We start from the raw sequence: 19577 nt of genomic DNA, 5'->3' as shown, positions 1-19577 counted from the left end.
TTGCATTTTATCAGGGAGGGTGTCCCTTGTAACGTTTTCTTTGCCCACCTGGGACTCGCTTGCCGTGAAGGAGTTCCGAGTAGAGTGCTTGCTTTGGGAGTCTCGTGTCGGGCATGCGGACAATGTGGCCCGCCCAGCGGAGCTGATCACAGCAAATTGCTGCGTAAAACATTTCTCACCTGGAATACTGTGTACAGTTTTTGGTTTCCATATTTACGAAAGGATATACTTGCTTTGGAGGCAGTTCAGAGAAGGTTCACTCGGTTGATTCTGGAGATGAGGGGGTTGACTTATGAAGAAAGGGTGAGGAGGTTGGGTCTCTACTCATTGGAATTCAGAAGAATGAGAGGTGATTTTACCGAAAGGTATAAGATTATGAGGGGGCTTGACAAGGTGGATGCAGAGAGGATGTTTCCACTGATGGGGGCATAAGAGGTCACACACACAAGAGATTGGTGTGCAAAATTAAAGCACATGGGATTGGGGGTAATGTACTGACGTGGATAGAGAACTGGTTGGCAGACAGGAAGCAAAGAGTAGGAATAAATGGGTCCTTTTCAGAATGGCAGGCAGTGACTAGTGGAGTGCCGCAGGGCTCAGTGCTGGGACCCCAGCTATTTACAATATACATTAATGATTTAGACGAAGCAATTGAGTGTAATATCTCCAAGTTTGCAGATGACACTAAGCTGGTTGGCGGTGTGAGCTGTGAGGAGGATGCTAAGAGGCTGCAGGGTGACTTGGACAGGTTAGGTGAGTTGGCAAATACATGGCAGATGCAGTATAATGTGGATAAATGTGAGGTAATCCACTTTGGGGGCAAAAACAGGACGGCAGAATATTATCTGAATGGTGACAGATTAAGAAAAGGGAGGTGCAACGAGACCTGGGTGTCATGGTACATCAGTCATTGAAAGTTGGCATGCAGGTACAGCAGGCGGTGGAGAAGGCAAATGGTATGTTGGCCTTCATAGCGAGAAGAATTGAGTATAGGAGCAGGGAGGTCTTACTGCAGTTGGACAGGCCACCACCTGGAGTATTGTGTACAGTTTTGGTCTCCTAATCTGAGGAAGGACATTCTTGCTATTGATGGAGTGCAGCGAAGGTTCACCAGACTGATTCCCGGGATGGCAGGACTGACATATGAAGAAAGACTGGATCGACTAGGCTTATATTCACTGGAATTTAGAAGAATGAGAGGGGATCTCAGAGAAACATACAAAATTCTGACAGGATTGGACTGGTTAGATGCGGGAAGAATGTTCCCGATGTTGGGGAAGTCCAGAACCAGGGGTCACAGTCTAAGGATAAGGGGTAAGCCATTTAGGACCGAGATGAGAAGAAACTTCTTCACTCAGAGAATTGTGAACCTGTGGAATTCTCTACCACAGAAAGTTGTTGAGACCAGTTCGTTAGATATATTCAAAGGGGAGTTAGGTGTAGCTCTTACAGCTAAAGGGATCAAGGTGTATGGAGAGAAAGCAGGAATGGGGTACTGAAGTTGCATGATCAGCGGTTGAATGGCGGTGCAGGCTCGAAGGGCCGAATGGCCTACTCCTGCACCTATTTTCTATGTTTCTATAATCTAAGAATAAGGGGCCGCCCATTTAAAACTGAGAGGAGGAACTTCTTCTCTCGGAGGGTTGTAAATCTGTGGAATTGGCTGCCTCAGAGAGCTGTGGAAGCTGGGTCATTGATTAAATTTAAGACTGAGACAGACAGTTTCTAAACTGACAAGGGAATAAGGGGTTATGGGGAGCGGGCGGGTAAGTGGAGCTGAGTCCATGATGGTATTAAATGGCGGAGCAGGCTCGAGGGGCCGTATGGCCGACTCTTGCTCCTATTTCTTATGTTTTTATGGTTCTTTTGCCAATGGTCTTGAAGCCGACCCTCCTGCCAAGTAAACCCTATTTACTTGGATTTAAACTCCTGTGTGGTTTCGAACACCTCTGTCAAATCTCGTCTCAACGCAGGAGTACGATAGCATATAGTTACGATACTGGATTAGGGATCTATAGGCCTGGACAAATAATACCGAGACACAGGTTCAAATCCCATCACGGCAGCTGGGGAATTTAAATTCAGTTCATTCAGCAAGTCTGGAATTGGTAATGGTGACCATGAAACTATCAAACTGTCGTAAAAACTCATCCGGTTCACGAATACCCTTCAGGGGAGGAAATCTGCCGTCCTCACCCGGTCTGGCCTATATGTGACTCCAGACCCACAGCAATGTGGTTTGACTCTTAACTGCCCCACTGAAATGGTCCAGTGAGACACTCAGTTGCACCAAACCGCTACAACAAAGTCAGCATTGTGGGAGCACCTTCAGCACACAGACTGCAACGGTTCAAGGCGGTGGCTCACCACCACCTTCTCAAGGGGTAATTGGGGATGGGCAAAAAATGCCGGCCTTGCCGGCAAACTCCAAAATCCCAGGAACGGAAAATTAAAATAAAAGATGTCACGTGACGCTTCACAACAAGGTAATCAACAGAATTTGACACCGAGCCAAAGAGGCAGATAACAGGAGAGGTTAGAGGTCGGGGCTTCAGAGCGTCAGGAGAGGTTAGAGGTCGGGGGTTCTAAGGGTCAGGAGAGGTTACTGGTCGGAGGTTCAAAGCGTCAGGAGAGGTTAGAGGTCGGGGGTTCAAAGCGTCAGGAGAGGTTGGAGGTCAGGGATTCAAAGCATCAGGAGAGGTTAGAGGTCGGGGGTTCAACGCATCAGGAGAGGTTAGAGGTCGGGGGTTCAAAGCGTCAGGAGAGGTTAGAGGTCGGGGGTTCAAAGTGTCAGGAGAGGTTACATCCTGATCAATCCTGATTGACTCCAATGTACAATGGGAAATGTTTGGGGGGGCGGGGGAGGGGTCGTGGGCAGTGTTGGGGTGGGTGGGTGGGGGGAGGCGGGCCTGTGTCCAGGAGGGGCGGGGGGAATGGGTGTCCTCACCTGTGCCAAGTCCCTCCGGCGGGTTTTCAGTGTGTTGGTCCGGATGGTGACAGGCCTCTGAACCTCGTTCGCTTCCAGGAAGTCGAGGAGCTGGATGGATGAGAGAACGAGAGAGTGAGAGAGGCAGAGAGAAAGGGGGAGTGAGATAGTGGGGCAGCCCGAGAGCGGGCGCGGGGCCGAGCGCGCGAGAGAGAGAGAGAGAGCGCGAGAGAGAGAGAGCGCGAGCGAAAGAGAGAGCGAGCGATAGAGTGAGAGCGCGCGAGCGAGATAGAGGGAGAGAGCGAGATAGAGCGTGCGAGCGAGATAGAGGGAGAGAGCGAGATAGAGCCCGCGAGTGAGATAGAGGGAGAGAGCGAGATAGAGCCCGCGAGTGAGATAGAGGGAGAGAGTGAGATAGAGCGTGAGTGAGATAGAGGGAGAGAGCGAGATAGAGCGTGAGTGAGATAGAGGGAGAGAGTGAGATAGAGGGAGAGAGTGAGATAGAGCGTGAGTGAGATAGAGGGAGAGAGCGAGATAGAGCGTGAGTGAGATAGAGGGTGAGAGCGAGATAGAGCGTGCGAGCGAGATAGAGGGAGAGAGTGAGATAGAGCCCGCGAGTGAGATAGAGGGAGAGAGTGAGATAGAGCGTGAGTGAGATAGAGGGAGAGAGCGAGATAGAGCGCGAGCGAGATAGAGGGAGAGAGTGAGATAGAGCGTGCGAACGAGATAGAGGGAGAGAGTGAGATAGAGCGTGAGTGAGATAGAGGGAGAGAGCGAGATAGAGCGCGAGCGAGATAGAGGGAGAGAGTGAGATAGAGCGTGCGAACGAGATAGAGGGAGAGAGTGAGATAGAGCGTGAGTGAGATAGAGGGAGAGAGCGAGATAGAGCGCGAGCGAGATAGAGGGAGAGAGCGAGATAGAGCGTGTGAGCGAGATAGAGGGAGAGAGTGAGATAGAGCCCGCGAGTGAGATAGAGGGAGAGAGTGAGATAGAGCGCGAGCGAGATAGAGGGAGAGAGCGAGATAGAGGGAGAGCGCGAGATAGAGGGAGAGAGCGAGATAGAGCGTGTGAGCGAGATAGAGGGAGAGAGTGAGATAGAGGGAGAGCGCGAGATAGAGGGAGAGAGCGAGATAGAGCGTGTGAGCGAGATAGAGGGAGAGAGTGAGATAGAGCCCGCGAGCGAGATAGAGGGAGAGAGTGAGAGGGAGAGAGTGAGATAGAGGGAGAGAGTGAGATAGAGCCCGCGAGCGAGATAGAGGGAGAGAGTGAGATAGAGGGAGAGAGCGAGATAGAGGGAGAGAGTGAGATAGAGGGAGAGAGTGAGATAGAGCGCGAGCGAGATAGAGGGAGAGAGTGAGATAGAGCGTGAGTGAGATAGAGGGAGAGAGTGAGATAGAGCGCGAGTGAGATAGAGGGAGAGAGTGAGATAGAGCGTGAGTGAGATAGAGGGAGAGAGCGAGATAGAGGGAGAGAGTGAGATAGAGCGTGAGTGAGATAGAGGGAGAGAGCGAGATAGAGCGTGTGAGCGAGATAGAGGGAGAGAGTGAGATAGAGCCCGCGAGTGAGATAGAGGGAGAGAGCGAGATAGAGCGTGTGAGCGAGATAGAGGGAGAGAGTGAGATAGAGCCCGCGAGTGAGATAGAGGGAGAGAGCGAGATAGAGGGAGAGAGCGAGATAGAGGGAGAGAGCGAGATAGAGCGTGTGAGCGAGATAGAGGGAGAGAGTGAGATAGAGCCCGCGAGTGAGATAGAGGGAGAGAGCGAGATAGAGGGAGAGAGCGAGATAGAGGGAGAGAGTGAGATAGAGCGTGAGTGAGATAGAGGGAGAGAGTGAGATAGAGGGAGAGAGCGAGATAGAGGGAGAGAGCGAGATAGAGCGTGTGAGCGAGATAGAGGGAGATAGAGCCCGCGAGTGAGATAGAGGGAGAGAGCGAGATAGAGCGTGTGAGCGAGATAGAGGGAGAGAGTGAGATAGAGCCCGCGAGTGAGATAGAGGGAGAGAGCGAGATAGAGGGAGAGAGCGAGATAGAGGGAGAGAGCGAGATAGAGGGAGAGAGCGAGATAGAGGGAGAGAGTGAGATAGAGCCCGCGAGTGAGATAGAGGGAGAGAGCGAGATAGAGCGTGTGAGCGAGATAGAGGGAGAGAGTGAGATAGAGCCCGCGAGTGAGATAGAGGGAGAGAGCGAGATAGAGGGAGAGAGCGAGATAGAGCGTGTGAGCGAGATAGAGGGAGAGAGCGAGATAGAGGGAGAGAGCGAGATAGAGGGAGAGAGCGAGATAGAGGGAGAGAGCGAGATAGAGGGAGAGAGCGAGATAGAGGGAGAGAGCGAGATAGAGGGAGAGAGCGAGATAGAGGGAGAGAGCGAGATAGAGGGAGAGAGTGAGATAGAGCGTGAGTGAGATAGAGGGAGAGAGTGAGATAGAGCCCGTGAGTGAGATAGAGGGAGAGAGCGAGATAGAGCGTGTGAGCGAGATAGAGGGTGAGAGCGAGATAGAGCGTGAGTGAGATAGAGGGTGAGAGCGAGATAGAGCGTGCGAGCGAGATAGAGGGTGAGAGCGAGATAGAGCGTGAGTGAGATAGAGGGTGAGAGCGAGATAGAGCGTGCGAGCGAGATAGAGGGAGAGAGTGAGATAGAGCCCGCGAGCGAGATAGAGAGAGAGAGTGAGATAGAGGGAGAGAGCGAGATAGAGCGTGTGAGCGAGATAGAGGGAGAGAGCGAGATAGAGGGAGAGAGCGAGATAGAGGGAGAGAGCGAGATAGAGGGAGAGAGCGAGATAGAGGGAGAGAGCGAGATAGAGGGAGAGAGCGAGATAGAGGGAGAGAGCGAGATAGAGGGAGAGAGTGAGATAGAGGGAGAGAGTGAGATAGAGGGAGAGAGCGAGATAGAGCTCGTGAGTGAGATAGAGAGAGGGTGATGGAGACCCCCGGTCCCTCAGACTAACCTCAGACAGCGGGAAGAGATCCAGCAGCTTCTCGATCAGATATTCATTGTAGCTATAATACGTGGCCAGGTCCCGCTTGAGGAGCTGGACATATTCCTGCCGCTCCCGACCTTCCTCCCGCTTCTTCCCAAAATCCCCCAACACTTCCACATTGTCCTTGATCCTCTGGAATATAATCTTCAGGTCTGGAGCCTGTCTGGGTATTAGATCGTCAAGGGGAAGGGGCGGAAGAGAGTGACGGGGAGAGCGAGAGTGAGGGGAGAGCGAGAGTGACGGGGAGAGCGAGAGTGAGGGGAGAGCGAGAGTGAGGGGGAGAGCGAGAGTGAGGGGGAGAGCGAGAGTGACGGGGAGAGCGAGAGTGAGGGGGAGAGCGAGAGTGAGGGGACAGCGAGAGTGAGGGGAGAGAGAGAGTGAGGGGGAGAGCGAGAGTGAGGGGAGAGAGAGAGTGAGGGAGAGAGCGAGAGTGAGGGGAGAGCGAGAGTGACGGGGAGAGCGAGAGTGAGGGGAGAGCGAGAGTGAGGGGAGAGCGAGAGTGAGGGGGAGAGCGAGAGTGAGGGGAGAGCGAGAGTGAGGGGAGAGCGAGAGTGAGGGAAGAGCGAGAGTGAGGGGAGAGCGAGAGTGACGGGGAGAGCGAGTGTGAGGGAAGAGCGAGAGTGAGGGAAGAGCGAGAGTGAGGGAAGAGCGAGAGTGAGGGGAGAGCGAGAGTGACGGGGAGAGCGAGAGTGACGGGGAGAGCGAGAGTGAGGGGAGAGCGAGAGTGACGGGGAGAGCGAGAGTGACGGGGAGAGCGAGAGTGAGGGGAGAGCGAGAGTGAGGGGAGAGCGAGAGTGAGGGGAGAGCGAGAGTGAGGGGAGAGCGAGAGTGAGGGGAGAGCGAGAGTGACGGGGAGAGCGAGAGTGAGGGGAGAGCGAGAGTGAGGGGAGAGCGAGAGTGAGGGGAGAGCGAGAGTGAGGGGAGAGCGAGAGTGAGGGGAGAGCGAGAGTGAGGGGAGAGCGAGAGTGAGGGGGAGAGCGAGAGTGAGGGGGAGAGCGAGAGTGAGGGGGAGAGCGAGAGTGACGGGGAGAGCGAGAGTGAGGGGAGAGCGAGAGTGAGGGGAGAGCGAGAGTGAGGGGAGAGCGAGAGTGAGGGGAGAGCGAGAGTGAGGGGGAGAGCGAGAGTGAGGGGAGAGTGAGGGGAGAGCGAGAGTGAGGGGAGAGCGAGAGTGAGGGGGAGAGCGAGAGTGAGGGGAGAGCGAGAGTGAGGGGAGAGCGAGAGTGAGGGGAGAGCGAGAGTGACGGGGAGAGCGAGAGTGACGGGGAGAGCGAGAGTGAGGGGAGAGCGAGAGTGACGGGGAGAGCGAGAATGACGGGGAGAGCGAGTGTGACGGGGAGAGCGAGAGTGACGGGGAGAGCGAGAGTGAGGGGAGAGCGAGAGTGAGGGGAGAGCGAGAGTGACGGGGAGAGCGAGAGTACGGGGAGAGCGAGAGTACGGGGAGAGCGAGAGTACGGGGAGAGCGAGAGTGACGGGGAGAGCGAGAGTGAGGGGGAGAGCGAGAGTCAGGGGGAGAGCGAGAGTGAGGGGAGAGCGAGAGTGAGGGGAGAGCGAGAGTGACGGGGAGAGCGAGAGTGAGGGGAGAGCGAGAGTGAGGGGAGAGCGAGAGTGACGGGGAGAGCGAGAGTGAGGGGAGAGCGAGAGTGAGGGGAGAGCGAGAGTGAGGGGAGAGCGAGAGTGAGGGGAGAACGAGAGTGAGGGGAGAGCGAGAGTGAGGGGAGAGCGAGAGTGAGGGGAGAGCGAGAGTGAGGGGAGAGCGAGAGTGAGGGGAGAGCGAGAGTGAGGGGAGAGCGAGAGTGAGGGGAGAGCGAGAGTGAGGGGAGAGCGAGAGTGAGGGGGAGAGCGAGAGTGAGGGGAGAGCGAGAGTGAGGGGAGAGCGAGAGTGAGGGGAGAGCGAGAGTGAGGGGAGAGCGAGAGTGAGGGGAGAGCGAGAGTGAGGGGAGAGCTAGAGTGAGGGGAGAGCGAGAGTGAGGGGGAGAGCGAGAGTGAGGGGGAGAGCGAGAGTGAGGGGAGAGCGAGAGTGAGGGGAGAGCGAGAGTGACGGGGAGAGCGAGAGTGACGGGGAGAGCGAGAGTGACGGGGAGAGCGAGAGTGAGGGGGAGAGCGAGAGTACGGGGAGAGCGAGAGTACGGGGAGAGCGAGAGTGACGGGGAGAGCGAGAGTACGGGGAGAGCGAGAGTGACGGGGAGAGCGAGAGTACGGGGAGAGCGAGAGTACGGGGAGAGCGAGAGTGACGGGGAGAGCGAGAGTACGGGGAGAGCGAGAGTACGGGGAGAGCGAGAGTACGGGGAGAGCGAGAGTGAGGGGAGAGCGAGAGTGAGGGGAGAGCGAGAGTGAGGGGAGAGCGAGAGTGAGGGGGAGAGCGAGAGTGAGGGGGAGAGCGAGAGTGAGGGGAGAGCGAGAGTGAGGGGAGAGCGAGAGTGACGGGGAGAGCGAGAGTGACGGGGAGAGCGAGAGTGACGGGGAGAGCGAGAGTGAGGGGAGAGCGAGAGTGACGGGGAGAGCGAGAGTGACGGGGAGAGCGAGAGTGAGGGGAGAGAGAGAGTGAGGGGAGAGCGAGAGTGAGGGGAGAGCGAGAGTGAGGGGGAGAGCGAGAGTGAGGGGAGAGCGAGAGTGAGGGGGAGAGCGAGAGTGAGGGGAGAGCGAGAGTGAGGGGAGAGAGAGAGTGAGGGGAGAGCGAGAGTGAGGGGAGAGCGAGAGTGAGGGGGAGAGCGAGAGTGAGGGGAGAGCGAGAGTGAGGGAAGAGCGAGAGTGAGGGAAGAGCGAGAGTGAGGGGAGAGCGAGAGTGACGGGGAGAGCGAGAGTGACGGGGAGAGCGAGAGTGAGGGGAGAGCGAGAGTGACGGGGAGAGCGAGAGTGACGGGGAGAGCGAGAGTGACGGGGAGAGCGAGAGTGAGGGGAGAGCGAGAGTGAGGGGAGAGCGAGAGTGACGGGGAGAGCGAGAGTACGGGGAGAGCGAGAGTACGGGGAGAGCGAGAGTACGGGGAGAGCGAGAGTGACGGGGAGAGCGAGAGTGAGGGGGAGAGCGAGAGTCAGGGGGAGAGCGAGAGTGAGGGGAGAGCGAGAGTGAGGGGAGAGCGAGAGTGACGGGGAGAGCGAGAGTGAGGGGAGAGCGAGAGTGAGGGGGAGAGCGAGAGTACGGGGAGAGCGAGAGTACGGGGAGAGCGAGAGTACGGGGAGAGCGAGAGTGACGGGGAGAGCGAGAGTGAGGGGGAGAGCGAGAGTCAGGGGGAGAGCGAGAGTGAGGGGAGAGCGAGAGTGAGGGGAGAGCGAGAGTGACGGGGAGAGCGAGAGTGAGGGGAGAGCGAGAGTACGGGGAGAGCGAGAGTGACGGGGAGAGCGAGAGTACGGGGAGAGCGAGAGTGACGGGGAGAGCGAGAGTACGGGGAGAGCGAGAGTACGGGGAGAGCGAGAGTGACGGGGAGAGCGAGAGTACGGGGAGAGCGAGAGTACGGGGAGAGCGAGAGTGAGGGGAGAGCGAGAGTGAGGGGAGAGCGAGAGTGAGGGGAGAGCGAGAGTGAGGGGGAGAGCGAGAGTGAGGGGGAGAGCGAGAGTGAGGGGAGAGCGAGAGTGAGGGGAGAGCGAGAGTGACGGGGAGAGCGAGAGTGACGGGGAGAGCGAGAGTGACGGGGAGAGCGAGAGTGAGGGGAGAGCGAGAGTGACGGGGAGAGCGAGAGTGACGGGGAGAGCGAGAGTGAGGGGAGAGAGAGAGTGAGGGGAGAGCGAGAGTGAGGGGAGAGCGAGAGTGAGGGGGAGAGCGAGAGTGAGGGGAGAGCGAGAGTGAGGGGGAGAGCGAGAGTGAGGGGAGAGCGAGAGTGAGGGGAGAGAGAGAGTGAGGGGAGAGCGAGAGTGAGGGGAGAGCGAGAGTGAGGGGGAGAGCGAGAGTGAGGGGAGAGCGAGAGTGAGGGGGAGAGCGAGAGTGAGGGGAGAACGAGAGTGAGGGGAGAGCGAGAGTGAGGGGGAGAGCGAGAGTGAGGGGGAGAGCGAGAGTGAGGGGGAGAGCGAGAGTGAGGGGAGAACGAGAGTGAGGGGGAGAGCGAGAGTGAGGGGGAGAGCGAGAGTGAGGGGGAGAGCGAGAGTGAGGGGAGAGCGAGAGTGAGGGGGAGAGCGAGAGTGAGGGGGAGAGCGAGAGTGAGGGGAGAGCGAGAGTGAGGGGAGAGCGAGAGTGAGGGGAGAGCGAGAGTGAGGGGGAGAGCGAGAGTGAGGGGGAGAGCGAGAGTGAGGGGAGAGCGAGAGTGACGGGGAGAGCGAGAGTGACGGGGAGAGCGAGAGTGACGGGGAGAGCGAGAGTGAGGGGAGAGCGAGAGTGAGGGGAGAGCGAGAGTGAGGGGAGAGCGAGAGTGAGGGGGAGAGCGAGAGTGAGGGGAGAGCGAGAGTGAGGGGAGAGCGAGAGTGACGGGGAGAGCGAGAGTGACGGGGAGAGCGAGAGTGAGGGGAGAGCGAGAGTGAGGGGAGAGCGAGAGTGAGGGGAGAGCGAGAGTGAGGGGAGAGCGAGAGTGAGGGGAGAGCGAGAGTGAGGGGAGAGCGAGAGTGAGGGGAGAGCGAGAGTGAGGGGAGAGCGAGAGTGACGGGGAGAGCGAGAGTGACGGGGAGAGCGAGAGTGAGGGGAGAGCGAGAGTGAGGGGAGAGCGAGAGTGAGGGGAGAGCGAGAGTGACGGGGAGAGCGAGAGTGAGGGGAGAGCGAGAGTGACGGGGAGAGCGAGAGTGAGGGGAGAGCGAGAGTGAGGGGAGAGCGAGAGTGAGGGGGAGAGCGAGAGTGAGGGGAGAGCGAGAGTGAGGGGGAGAGCGAGAGTGAGGGGAGAGCGAGAGTGACGGGGAGAGCGAGAGTGAGGGGAGAGCGAGAGTGGCGGGGAGAGCGAGAGTGACGGGGAGAGCAAGAGTGAGGGGGAGAGCGAGAGTGAGGGGAGAGCGAGAGTGAGGGGAGAGCGAGAGTGACGGGGAGAGCGAGAGTGAGGGGGAGAGCGAGAGTGAGGGGAGAGCGAGAGTGAGGGGAGAGCGAGAGTGAGGGGAGAGCGAGAGTGAGGGGAGGGAGCGCGGGGCAGGGGGGGAGGGGGAGAGTGCGCGAGGTGGAGGGGAGGGAGCCCGGGGGGAAGGGGAGAGCACGCGAGGTGCAGGGGAGGGAGCGCGGGGGGAAGGGGAGAGCACGCGAGGCGGAGGGGGAGAGCGCGCGACGCGGAGGGGAGGGAGCGCGGGGGGAAGGGGAGAGTGCGCGAGACGGAGGGAGACATCCCCCGCCCCAATGACTCCCAACTCCTTCTCTCGGTCCCCCCAATCACCTGCCCTTGTTCCGTGCCCCCTCGCCCTGCAACCCCCCCCCCCCCGGCCAGCCCCGGGGTACCGGCCAGCCACACACGGTAAAAGGATATTCTCCTTCTCGACCTCCTGCCCACTCGGCAGCACAAATCGCTCCAACTCCTCAACGTTGGTCTGTAGCTCACACTCCTGCTCCTCTTCGTCGGGAACCCTGCAACACACCGCAGGTAAAGAGAAGATACACAAACAACAGCAGGAGTTGGCCCCGCGGCCCTTCGAGTCCGCTCCGCCATTCAATCGGATCACGGCTGATCATCGACCTCAACTCCACTTCCCCCGCCTGATCCCTCGACGCCCCAAAAATCTATCTCTGTCTTGAATATATTCAGAGACTCAGCCTCCACAGCCCTCTGGGGCAGAGAATCCCAAAGATTCACCACCCTCGGAGTGAAGAAATTCCTCCTCATCTCTGTCCTAAATGGCCGACCCCTTATCCTGAGACTGTGACCCCTGGTTCTAGACTCCCCAGCCCCGGGGGAAACATCCTCCCCGCATCTACCCTGTCAATCCCTGTCAGAATCGTGTGTGTTTCAATCAGATCCCCTTTCTTCTAAACTCCAGAGAGTATGGGCCCATTCTACACAATCTATCCTCATAACACAGCCCTCTCTCATCCCAGGAATCAATGTAGCAAACCTCTTTTGCACTGCCTCCAAGGCAAGTGTATCCTTCCTGAGAAAAGGAGAGCCAAACTATGCCCAGTATACCAGGTGTGGCCTCACCAAGGCCCTGTGCAATTGGAGCAGGACTTCATTCTGATTCACAGCCAGAGGGCCCAGACACTCACTGGGGTACGGGTTTCAATCACTGCTTTCCCTCTCCTCCCATTTAACCCCCTCGCTCACTCCTGGATCTGGGGAGGTCCCTCTCACCCCCCTCTCTCACACACTCCTGTATCTGGGGAGGTCCCTCTCACCCCCCTCGCTCACTCCTGGATCTGGGGAGGTCCCTCTAACCCCTCTCTCACACAATCCTGTATCTGGGAAGGTCCCTCTAACCCCCTCTCACACAGTCCTGTATCTGGGGAGGTCCCTCTAACCCCTCTCTCACACACTCCTGTATCTGGGGAGGTCCCTCTAACCCCCTCTCTCTCACACTCCTGTATCTGGGGAGGTCCCTCTAACCCCCTCTCTCACACACTCCTGTATCTGGGGAGGTCCCTCTAACCCCTCTCTCTCACACACTCCTGTATCTGGGGAGGTCCCTCTAACCCCCTCTCACACACACTCCTGTATCTGGGGAGGTCCCTCTAACCCCCTCTCTCACACACTCCTGTATCTGGGGAGGTCCCTCTAACCCCTCTCTCACACACTCCTGTATCTGGGGAGGTCCCTCTAACCTCTCTCTCACACACTCCTGTATCTGGGGAGGTCCCTCTAACCCCTCTCTCTCACACACTCCTGTATCTGGGGAGGTCCCTCTAACCCCCTCTCACACACACTCCTGTATCTGGGGAGGTCCCTCTAACCCCCTCTCTCACACACTCCTGTATCTGGGGAGGTCCCTCTAACCTCTCTCTCACACACTCCTGTATCTGGGGAGGCTCTAACCCCTCTCTCTCACACACTCCTGTATCTGGGGAGGTCCCTCTAACCCCTCTCTCACACACACTCCTGTATCTGGGGAGGTCCCTCTAACCCCCTCTCTCACACACTCCTGTATCTGGGGAGGTCCCTCTAACCCCTCTCTCACACACTCCTGTATCTGGGGAGGTCCCTCTAACCTCTCTCTCACACACTCCTGTATCTGGGGAGGTCCCTCTAACCCCTCTCTCTCACACACTCCTGTATCTGGGGAGGTCCCTCTAACCCCCTCTCATACACACTCCTGTATCTGGGGAGGTCCCTCTAACCCCCTCTCTCACACACTCCTGTATCTGGGGAGGTCCCTCTAACCCCTCTCTCTCACACACTCCTGTATCTGGGGAGGTCCCTCTAACCCCCTCTCTCTCACACTCCTGTATCTGGGGAGGTCCCTCTAACCTCTCTCTCACACACTCCTGTATCTGGGGAGGTCCCTCTAACCCCTCTCTCTCACACACTCCTGTATCTGGGGAGGTCCCTCTAACCCCCTCTCACACACACTCCTGTATCTGGGGAGGTCCCTCTAACCCCCTCTCTCACACACTCCTGTATCTGGGGAGGTCCCTCTAACCCCTCTCTCTCACACACTCCTGTATCTGGGGAGGTCCCTCTAACCCCCTCTCTCACACTCCTGTATCTGGAGAGGTCCCTCTAACCCCCTCTCTCACACACTCCTGTATCTGGGGAGGTCCCTCTAACCCCCTCTCTCTCACACTCCTGTATCTGGGGAGGTCCCTCTAACCCCCTCTCTCACACACTACTGTATCTGGGGAGGTCCCTCTAACCTCTCTCTCACACACTCCTGTATCTGGGGAGGTCCCTCTAACCTCTCTCACACACTCCTGTATCTGGGGAGGTCCCTCTAACCCCCTCTCTCTCACACTCCTGTATCTGGGGAGGTCCCTCTAACCCCCTCTCTCACACACTACTGTATCTGGGGAGGTCCCTCTAACCTCTCTCTCACACACTCCTGTATCTGGGGAGGTCCCTCTAACCCCCTCTCTCTCACACTCCTGTATCTGGGGAGGTCCCTCTAACCTCTCTCACACACTCCTGTATCTGGGGAGGTCCCTCTAACCCCCTCTCTCTCACACTCCTGTATCTGGGGAGGTCCCTCTAACCCTCTCACTCTCACACTCCTGTATCTGGGGAGGTCCCTCTAACCCCCTCTCTCTCACACTCCTGTATCTGGGGAGGTCTCTCAAACCCCTCTCTCACACACTCCTGTATCTGGGGAGGTCCCTCGAACCCCTCTCTCACACACTCCTGTATCTGGGGATCTCTCTCTCTCTCTCTCTCCATACTTACAGTTCCTTTGTCATTTTCTGTTTCTTCTTCATCTGAGCAGCGGCACGTTCAATCGGTAACAACTCCAGACAGAAAACAAAGGATGAAAATTATTCGACCATTCTCCAAACTCTCGCAACACCCCTCAACTCTGCCTTTTCAGAGACACAGACCCACCAGGGCAGGTACAGCAAAGAGTAATGCTCCCTCTACACTGTCCCATCAAACACTCCCAGGGCAGGTACAGGGGGTTAGATACAGAGTAAAGCTCCCTCTACACTGTCCCATCAAACACTCCCAGAGCAGGTACAGGGGGTTAGATACAGAGTAAAGCTCCCTCTACACTGTCCCATCAAACACTCCCAGAGCAGGTACAGGGGGTTAGATACAGAGTAAAGCTCCCTCTACACTGTCCCATCAAACACTCCCAGGGCAGGTACAGCATGGGGTTAGATACAGAGTAAATCTCCCTCTACACTGTCCCATCAAACACTCCCAGGGCAGGTACAGGGGGTTAGATACAGAGTAAAGCTCCCTCTACACTGTCCCATCAAACACTCCCAGGGCAGGTACAGGGGGTTAGATACAGAGTAAAGCTCCCTCTACACTGTCCCATCAAACACTCCCAGGGCAGGTACAGGGGGTTAGATAGAGTAAAGCTCCCTCTACACTGTCCCATCAAACACTCCCAGGGCAGGTACAGGGGGTTAGATACAGAGTAAAGCTCCCTCTACACTGTCCCATCAAACACTCCCAGGGCAGGTACAGCACGGGTTAGATACAGAGTAAAGCTCCCTCTACACTGTCCCATCAAACACTCCCAGGGCAGGTACAGCACGGGTTAGATACAGAGTAAAGCTCCCTCTACACTGTCCCATCAAACACTCCCAGGGCAGGTACAGCACGGGTTAGATACAGAGTAAAGCTCCCTCTACACTGTCCCATCAAACACTCCCAGGGCAGGTACAGCACGGGTTAGATACAGAGTAAAGCTCCCTCTACACTGTCCCATCAAACACTCCCAGGGCAGGTACAGGGGGTTAGATACAGAGTAAAGCTCCCTCTACACTGTCCCATCAAACACTCCCAGGGCAGGTACAGGGGGTTAGATACAGAGTAAAGCTCCCTCTACACTGTCCCATCAAACACTCCCAGGGCAGGTACAGCACGGGGTTAGATACCTCATTATCTTCATCTTCCTCTTCATCAGACAGTCCATAATCATCTCCAGGCAGATCACTGTCTGTCTCATCAGCTCCCGCAGCCTGTTCCTCCTCCTCCTCCTCCTCCTCCTCCGACATCCCTTCCTTCACAGATATCGGTTCCCGCACACGCTCAGTGCTATCCTCGGGTTCAGAGTCCTCATCCGACGGCCTCCGTTTGCCAGCCGGTTTCAGCCAGTCTGCATTCTCATCGCTGAAACCATGCGAGGGAGGATCTGTGAGAGACGGAGTAAGAGTGTGAGCTGCGGAGACCGAGGGGGGGTGAGTGAGACGGGGAGCGCGGATAGAGGGGGGGGCTGAGTGAGACGGGGAGCGCGGGGGGTGAGACGGGGAGCGCGGGGGGTGAGACGGGGAGCGCGGGTAGAGGGGGGGCTGAGTGAGACGGGGAGCGCGGGGGGTGAGACGGGGAGCGCGGGTAGAGGGGGGGCTGAGTGAGACGGGGAGCGCGGGGGGGGATGGGGGGGGTGAGTGAGACGGGGAGCGCGGGGGGGTGGGGGAGGCAAGGGAGGGGGGGGGGCGGCAAGACGGCAGGAGGGGGGGGCAAGACGGCAGGAGGAGGCGCCCCCCACCCCCCGGGTGATTACTTACCTGATCCAGTGTTCGGTGCAGCTCCCAGACGACGGATCTTTGCCTTTCCTTTCTCACTGACTGTGGGCTGTCTCTGACGTTTCAGAGCCCTGAGAGAGAGAATAGGAGGGGTGGTGAGAGAGAGAGAGAGAGAGAGATAGAGAGAACAGGAGGCGTGGTGAGAGAGGTAGAGAGAGATAGAGATAACAGGAGGGATGGTGAGAGAGAGAGAGAGAGAGAGAACAGGAGGAGTGGTGAGAGAGAGAGAGATAGAGAGAGCGAGCAGGTGGGGTGGTGAGAGAGAGTGAGAGAGGAAAAGAGAGCGCGAGTGAGACAGAGAGCGCGAGTGAGACAGAGAGCGAGAGCAAGCGCGCCAGACAGAGAGCGTGAGAGGGTGCGCCAGACTGAGAGCGCGAGAGGGAGCGCCGGACAGAGAGCGCGAGAGGGAGCGCCAGACAGAGAGCGCGAGAGGGAGCGCCGGACAGAGAGCGCGAGAGGGAGCGCCAGACAGAGAGCGCGAGAGGGAGCGCCAGACAGAGAGCGCGAGAGGGAGCGCCAGACAGAGAGCGCGAGAGGGAGCGCCAGACAGAGAGCGCGAGAGGGAGCGCCGGACAGAGAGCGCGAGAGGGCGCAGTGATGGGGGGGAGATGGCGAACTGGACACTCACCGTTTCCGCTGCCGACTGTTGAACTTGCGCGGTTGCGAGGGATCGTCTGGAAAACAGAGCAAGACGGCGGTCACAGAGAGTGGGAGGGGGAGAGGGAACTGGATTGTTGCACTGATAACCCCCACACACAGCGACTGACCCCCTCCCCCCCACACACAGTGACTGATCCCCCACCCAACACACACACAGTGACTGATCCCCCACCCAACACACACACAGTGACTGATCCCCCGCCCCCCACACACAGCGACTGATCCCCCGCCCCCCACACACAGTGACTGATCCCCCACACCCCACACACAGTGACTGATCCCCCACCCAACACACACACAGTGACTGATCCCCCACCCAACACACACACAGTGACTGATCCCCCCCCCCCACACACACACAGTGACTGATCCTCCCCCACACACACAAAGTGACTGATCCCCCCCCCACACAGTGACTGATCCCCCCCCACACACACAGTGACTGATCCCCCCCCCACACACAGTGACTGATCCCCCCCCCACACACACAGTGACTGATCCCCCCCCACACACAGTGACTGATCCCCCCCCCACACACACAGTGACTGATCCCCCCCCACACACAGTGACTGATCCCCCCCCACACACAGTGACTGATCCCCCCCCACACACAGTGACTGATCCCCCCCCCACACACACAGTGACTGATCCCCCCCCCCACACACAGTGACTGATCCCCCCACACACACACACAGTGACTGATCTCCCCCACACACAGTGACTGATCCCCCCCCCCCCACACACAGTGACTGATCCCCCCCCCCCACACACAGTGACTGATCCCCCCCCACACACAGTGACTGATCCCCCCCCCACACACAGTGACTGATCCCCCACACACACAGTGACTGATCCCCCCCCCACACACAGTGACTGATCCCCCACACACACAGTGACTGATCCCCCCCCACACACACAGTGACTGATCCCCCCCCACACACAGTGACTGATCCCCCCCCCACACACAGTGACTGATCCCCCCCCCCCCACACACACAGTGACTGATCCCCCCCCACACACACAGTGACTGATCCCCCCCCCACACACAGTGACTGATCCCCCCCCACACACACAGTGACTGATCCCCCCCCACACACACAGTGACTGATCCCCCCCCACACACACAGTGACTGATCCCCCCCACACACACAGTGACTGATCCCCCCCCCCACACACACAGTGACTGATCCCCCCCCACACACAGTGACTGATCCCCCCCCACACACAGTGACTGATCCCCCCCCCACACACACAGTGACTGATCCCCCCCCACACACACAGTGACTGATCCCCCCCCACACACACAGTGACTGATCCCCCCCCACACACAGTGACTGATCCCCCTCCCACACACAGTGACTGATCCCCCCCCCCACACACACAGTGACTGATCCCCCCCCACACACAGTGACTGATCCCCCCCCACACACAGTGACTGATCCCCCCCCACACACAGTGACTGATCCCCCCCCACACACACAGTGACTGATCCCCCCCCACACACACAGTGACTGATCCCCCCCCACACACAGTGACTGATCCCCCCCCCACACACAGTGACTGATCCCCCCACACACACACACAGTGACTGATCTCCCCCACACACAGTGACTGATCCCCCCCCCCACACACAGTGACTGATCCCCCCCCCCCACACACAGTGACTGATCCCCCCCACACACACAGTGACTGATCCCCCCCCACACACACACAGTGACTGATCCCCCACACACACAGTGACTGATCCCCCCCCACACACACAGTGACTGATCCCCCCCCACACACAGTGACTGATCCCCCCCCCACACACAGTGACTGATCCCCCCCCCCCACACACACAGTGACTGATCCCCCCCCACACACAGTGACTGATCCCCCCCCCACACACACAGTGACTGATCCCCCCCCACACACACAGTGACTGATCCCCCCCACACACACACAGTGACTGATCCCCCCCCACACACACACAGTGACTGATCCCCCCCCACACACACAGTGACTGATCCCCCCCCACACACACACAGTGACTGATCCCCCCCCACACACACAGTGACTGATCCCCCCCCCCACACACAGTGACTGATCCCCCCCCCCCCACACACAGTGACTGATCCCCCCCCCACACACAGTGACTGATCCCCCCCCCCCCACACACAGTGACTGATCCCCCCCCCACACACACAGTGACTGATCCCCCCCCCACCACACACAGTGACTGATCCCCCCCCACACACACACAGTGACTGATCCCCCCCACACACACACAGTGACTGATCCCCCCCCACACACAGTGACTGATCCCCCCCCACACACACAGTGACTGATCCCCCCCCACACACACAGTGACTGATCCCCCCCCACACACACAGTGACTGATCCCCCCCACACACACACAGTGACTGATCCCCCCCCCCCACACACAGTGACTGATCCCCCCCCACACACACAGTGACTGATCCCCCCACACACACACAGTGACTGATCCCCCCCACACACACAGTGACTGATCCCCCCCCACACACACAGTGACTGATCCCCCCCACACACACAGTGACTGATCCCCCCCCACACACACAGTGACTGATCCCCCCCCCCCACACACAGTGACTGATCCCCCCCACACACACAGTGACTGATCCACCCCACACACACAGTGACTGATCCCCCCCACACACACAGTGACTGATCCCCCCCCACACACACACGTGACTGATCCCCCCCACACACACAGTGACTGATCCCCCCCCACACACACAGTGACTGATCCCCCCCCCCCACACACAGTGACTGATCCCCCCACACACACACAGTGACTGATCCACCCCCACACACACAGTGACTGATCCCCCCACACACACAGTGACTGATCCCCCCCCACACACACACAGTGACTGATCCCCCCCACACACACAGTGACTGATCCCCCCCCACACACACACAGTGACTGATCCCCCACACACCACACAGTGACTGATCCCCCCCCCACACACACAGTGACTGATCC

The 19577-nt window shown here is 58.4% G+C and overlaps 1 protein-coding gene across 1 annotated transcript in view; it reads right to left on the bottom strand.

Moving 5' to 3' along the window:
• Positions 1-19577, bottom strand: part of nop2 (NOP2 nucleolar protein homolog (yeast)) — a gene marked incomplete at its 5' end in the record, with an annotated part of 61137 nt that overhangs the window by 32478 nt on the left and 9082 nt on the right. Inside the window, 7 exon segments of the mRNA XM_070870025.1 lie at positions 2948-3037; positions 5869-6068; positions 11265-11362; positions 14103-14164; positions 15263-15519; positions 15893-15981; positions 16539-16649. Of these exon segments, the coding sequence (XP_070726126.1) occupies positions 2948-3037; positions 5869-6068; positions 11265-11362; positions 14103-14164; positions 15263-15519; positions 15893-15981; positions 16539-16649 (907 nt within the window).

This window comes from Pristiophorus japonicus, unplaced genomic scaffold, assembly GCF_044704955.1.
Source record: "Pristiophorus japonicus isolate sPriJap1 unplaced genomic scaffold, sPriJap1.hap1 HAP1_SCAFFOLD_1090, whole genome shotgun sequence".
Classification (NCBI taxonomy): domain Eukaryota; kingdom Metazoa; phylum Chordata; class Chondrichthyes; family Pristiophoridae; genus Pristiophorus; species Pristiophorus japonicus.
Note: the sequence above shows the minus strand (reverse complement) of the source record. Positions and strands in the feature narration are given on the sequence as shown.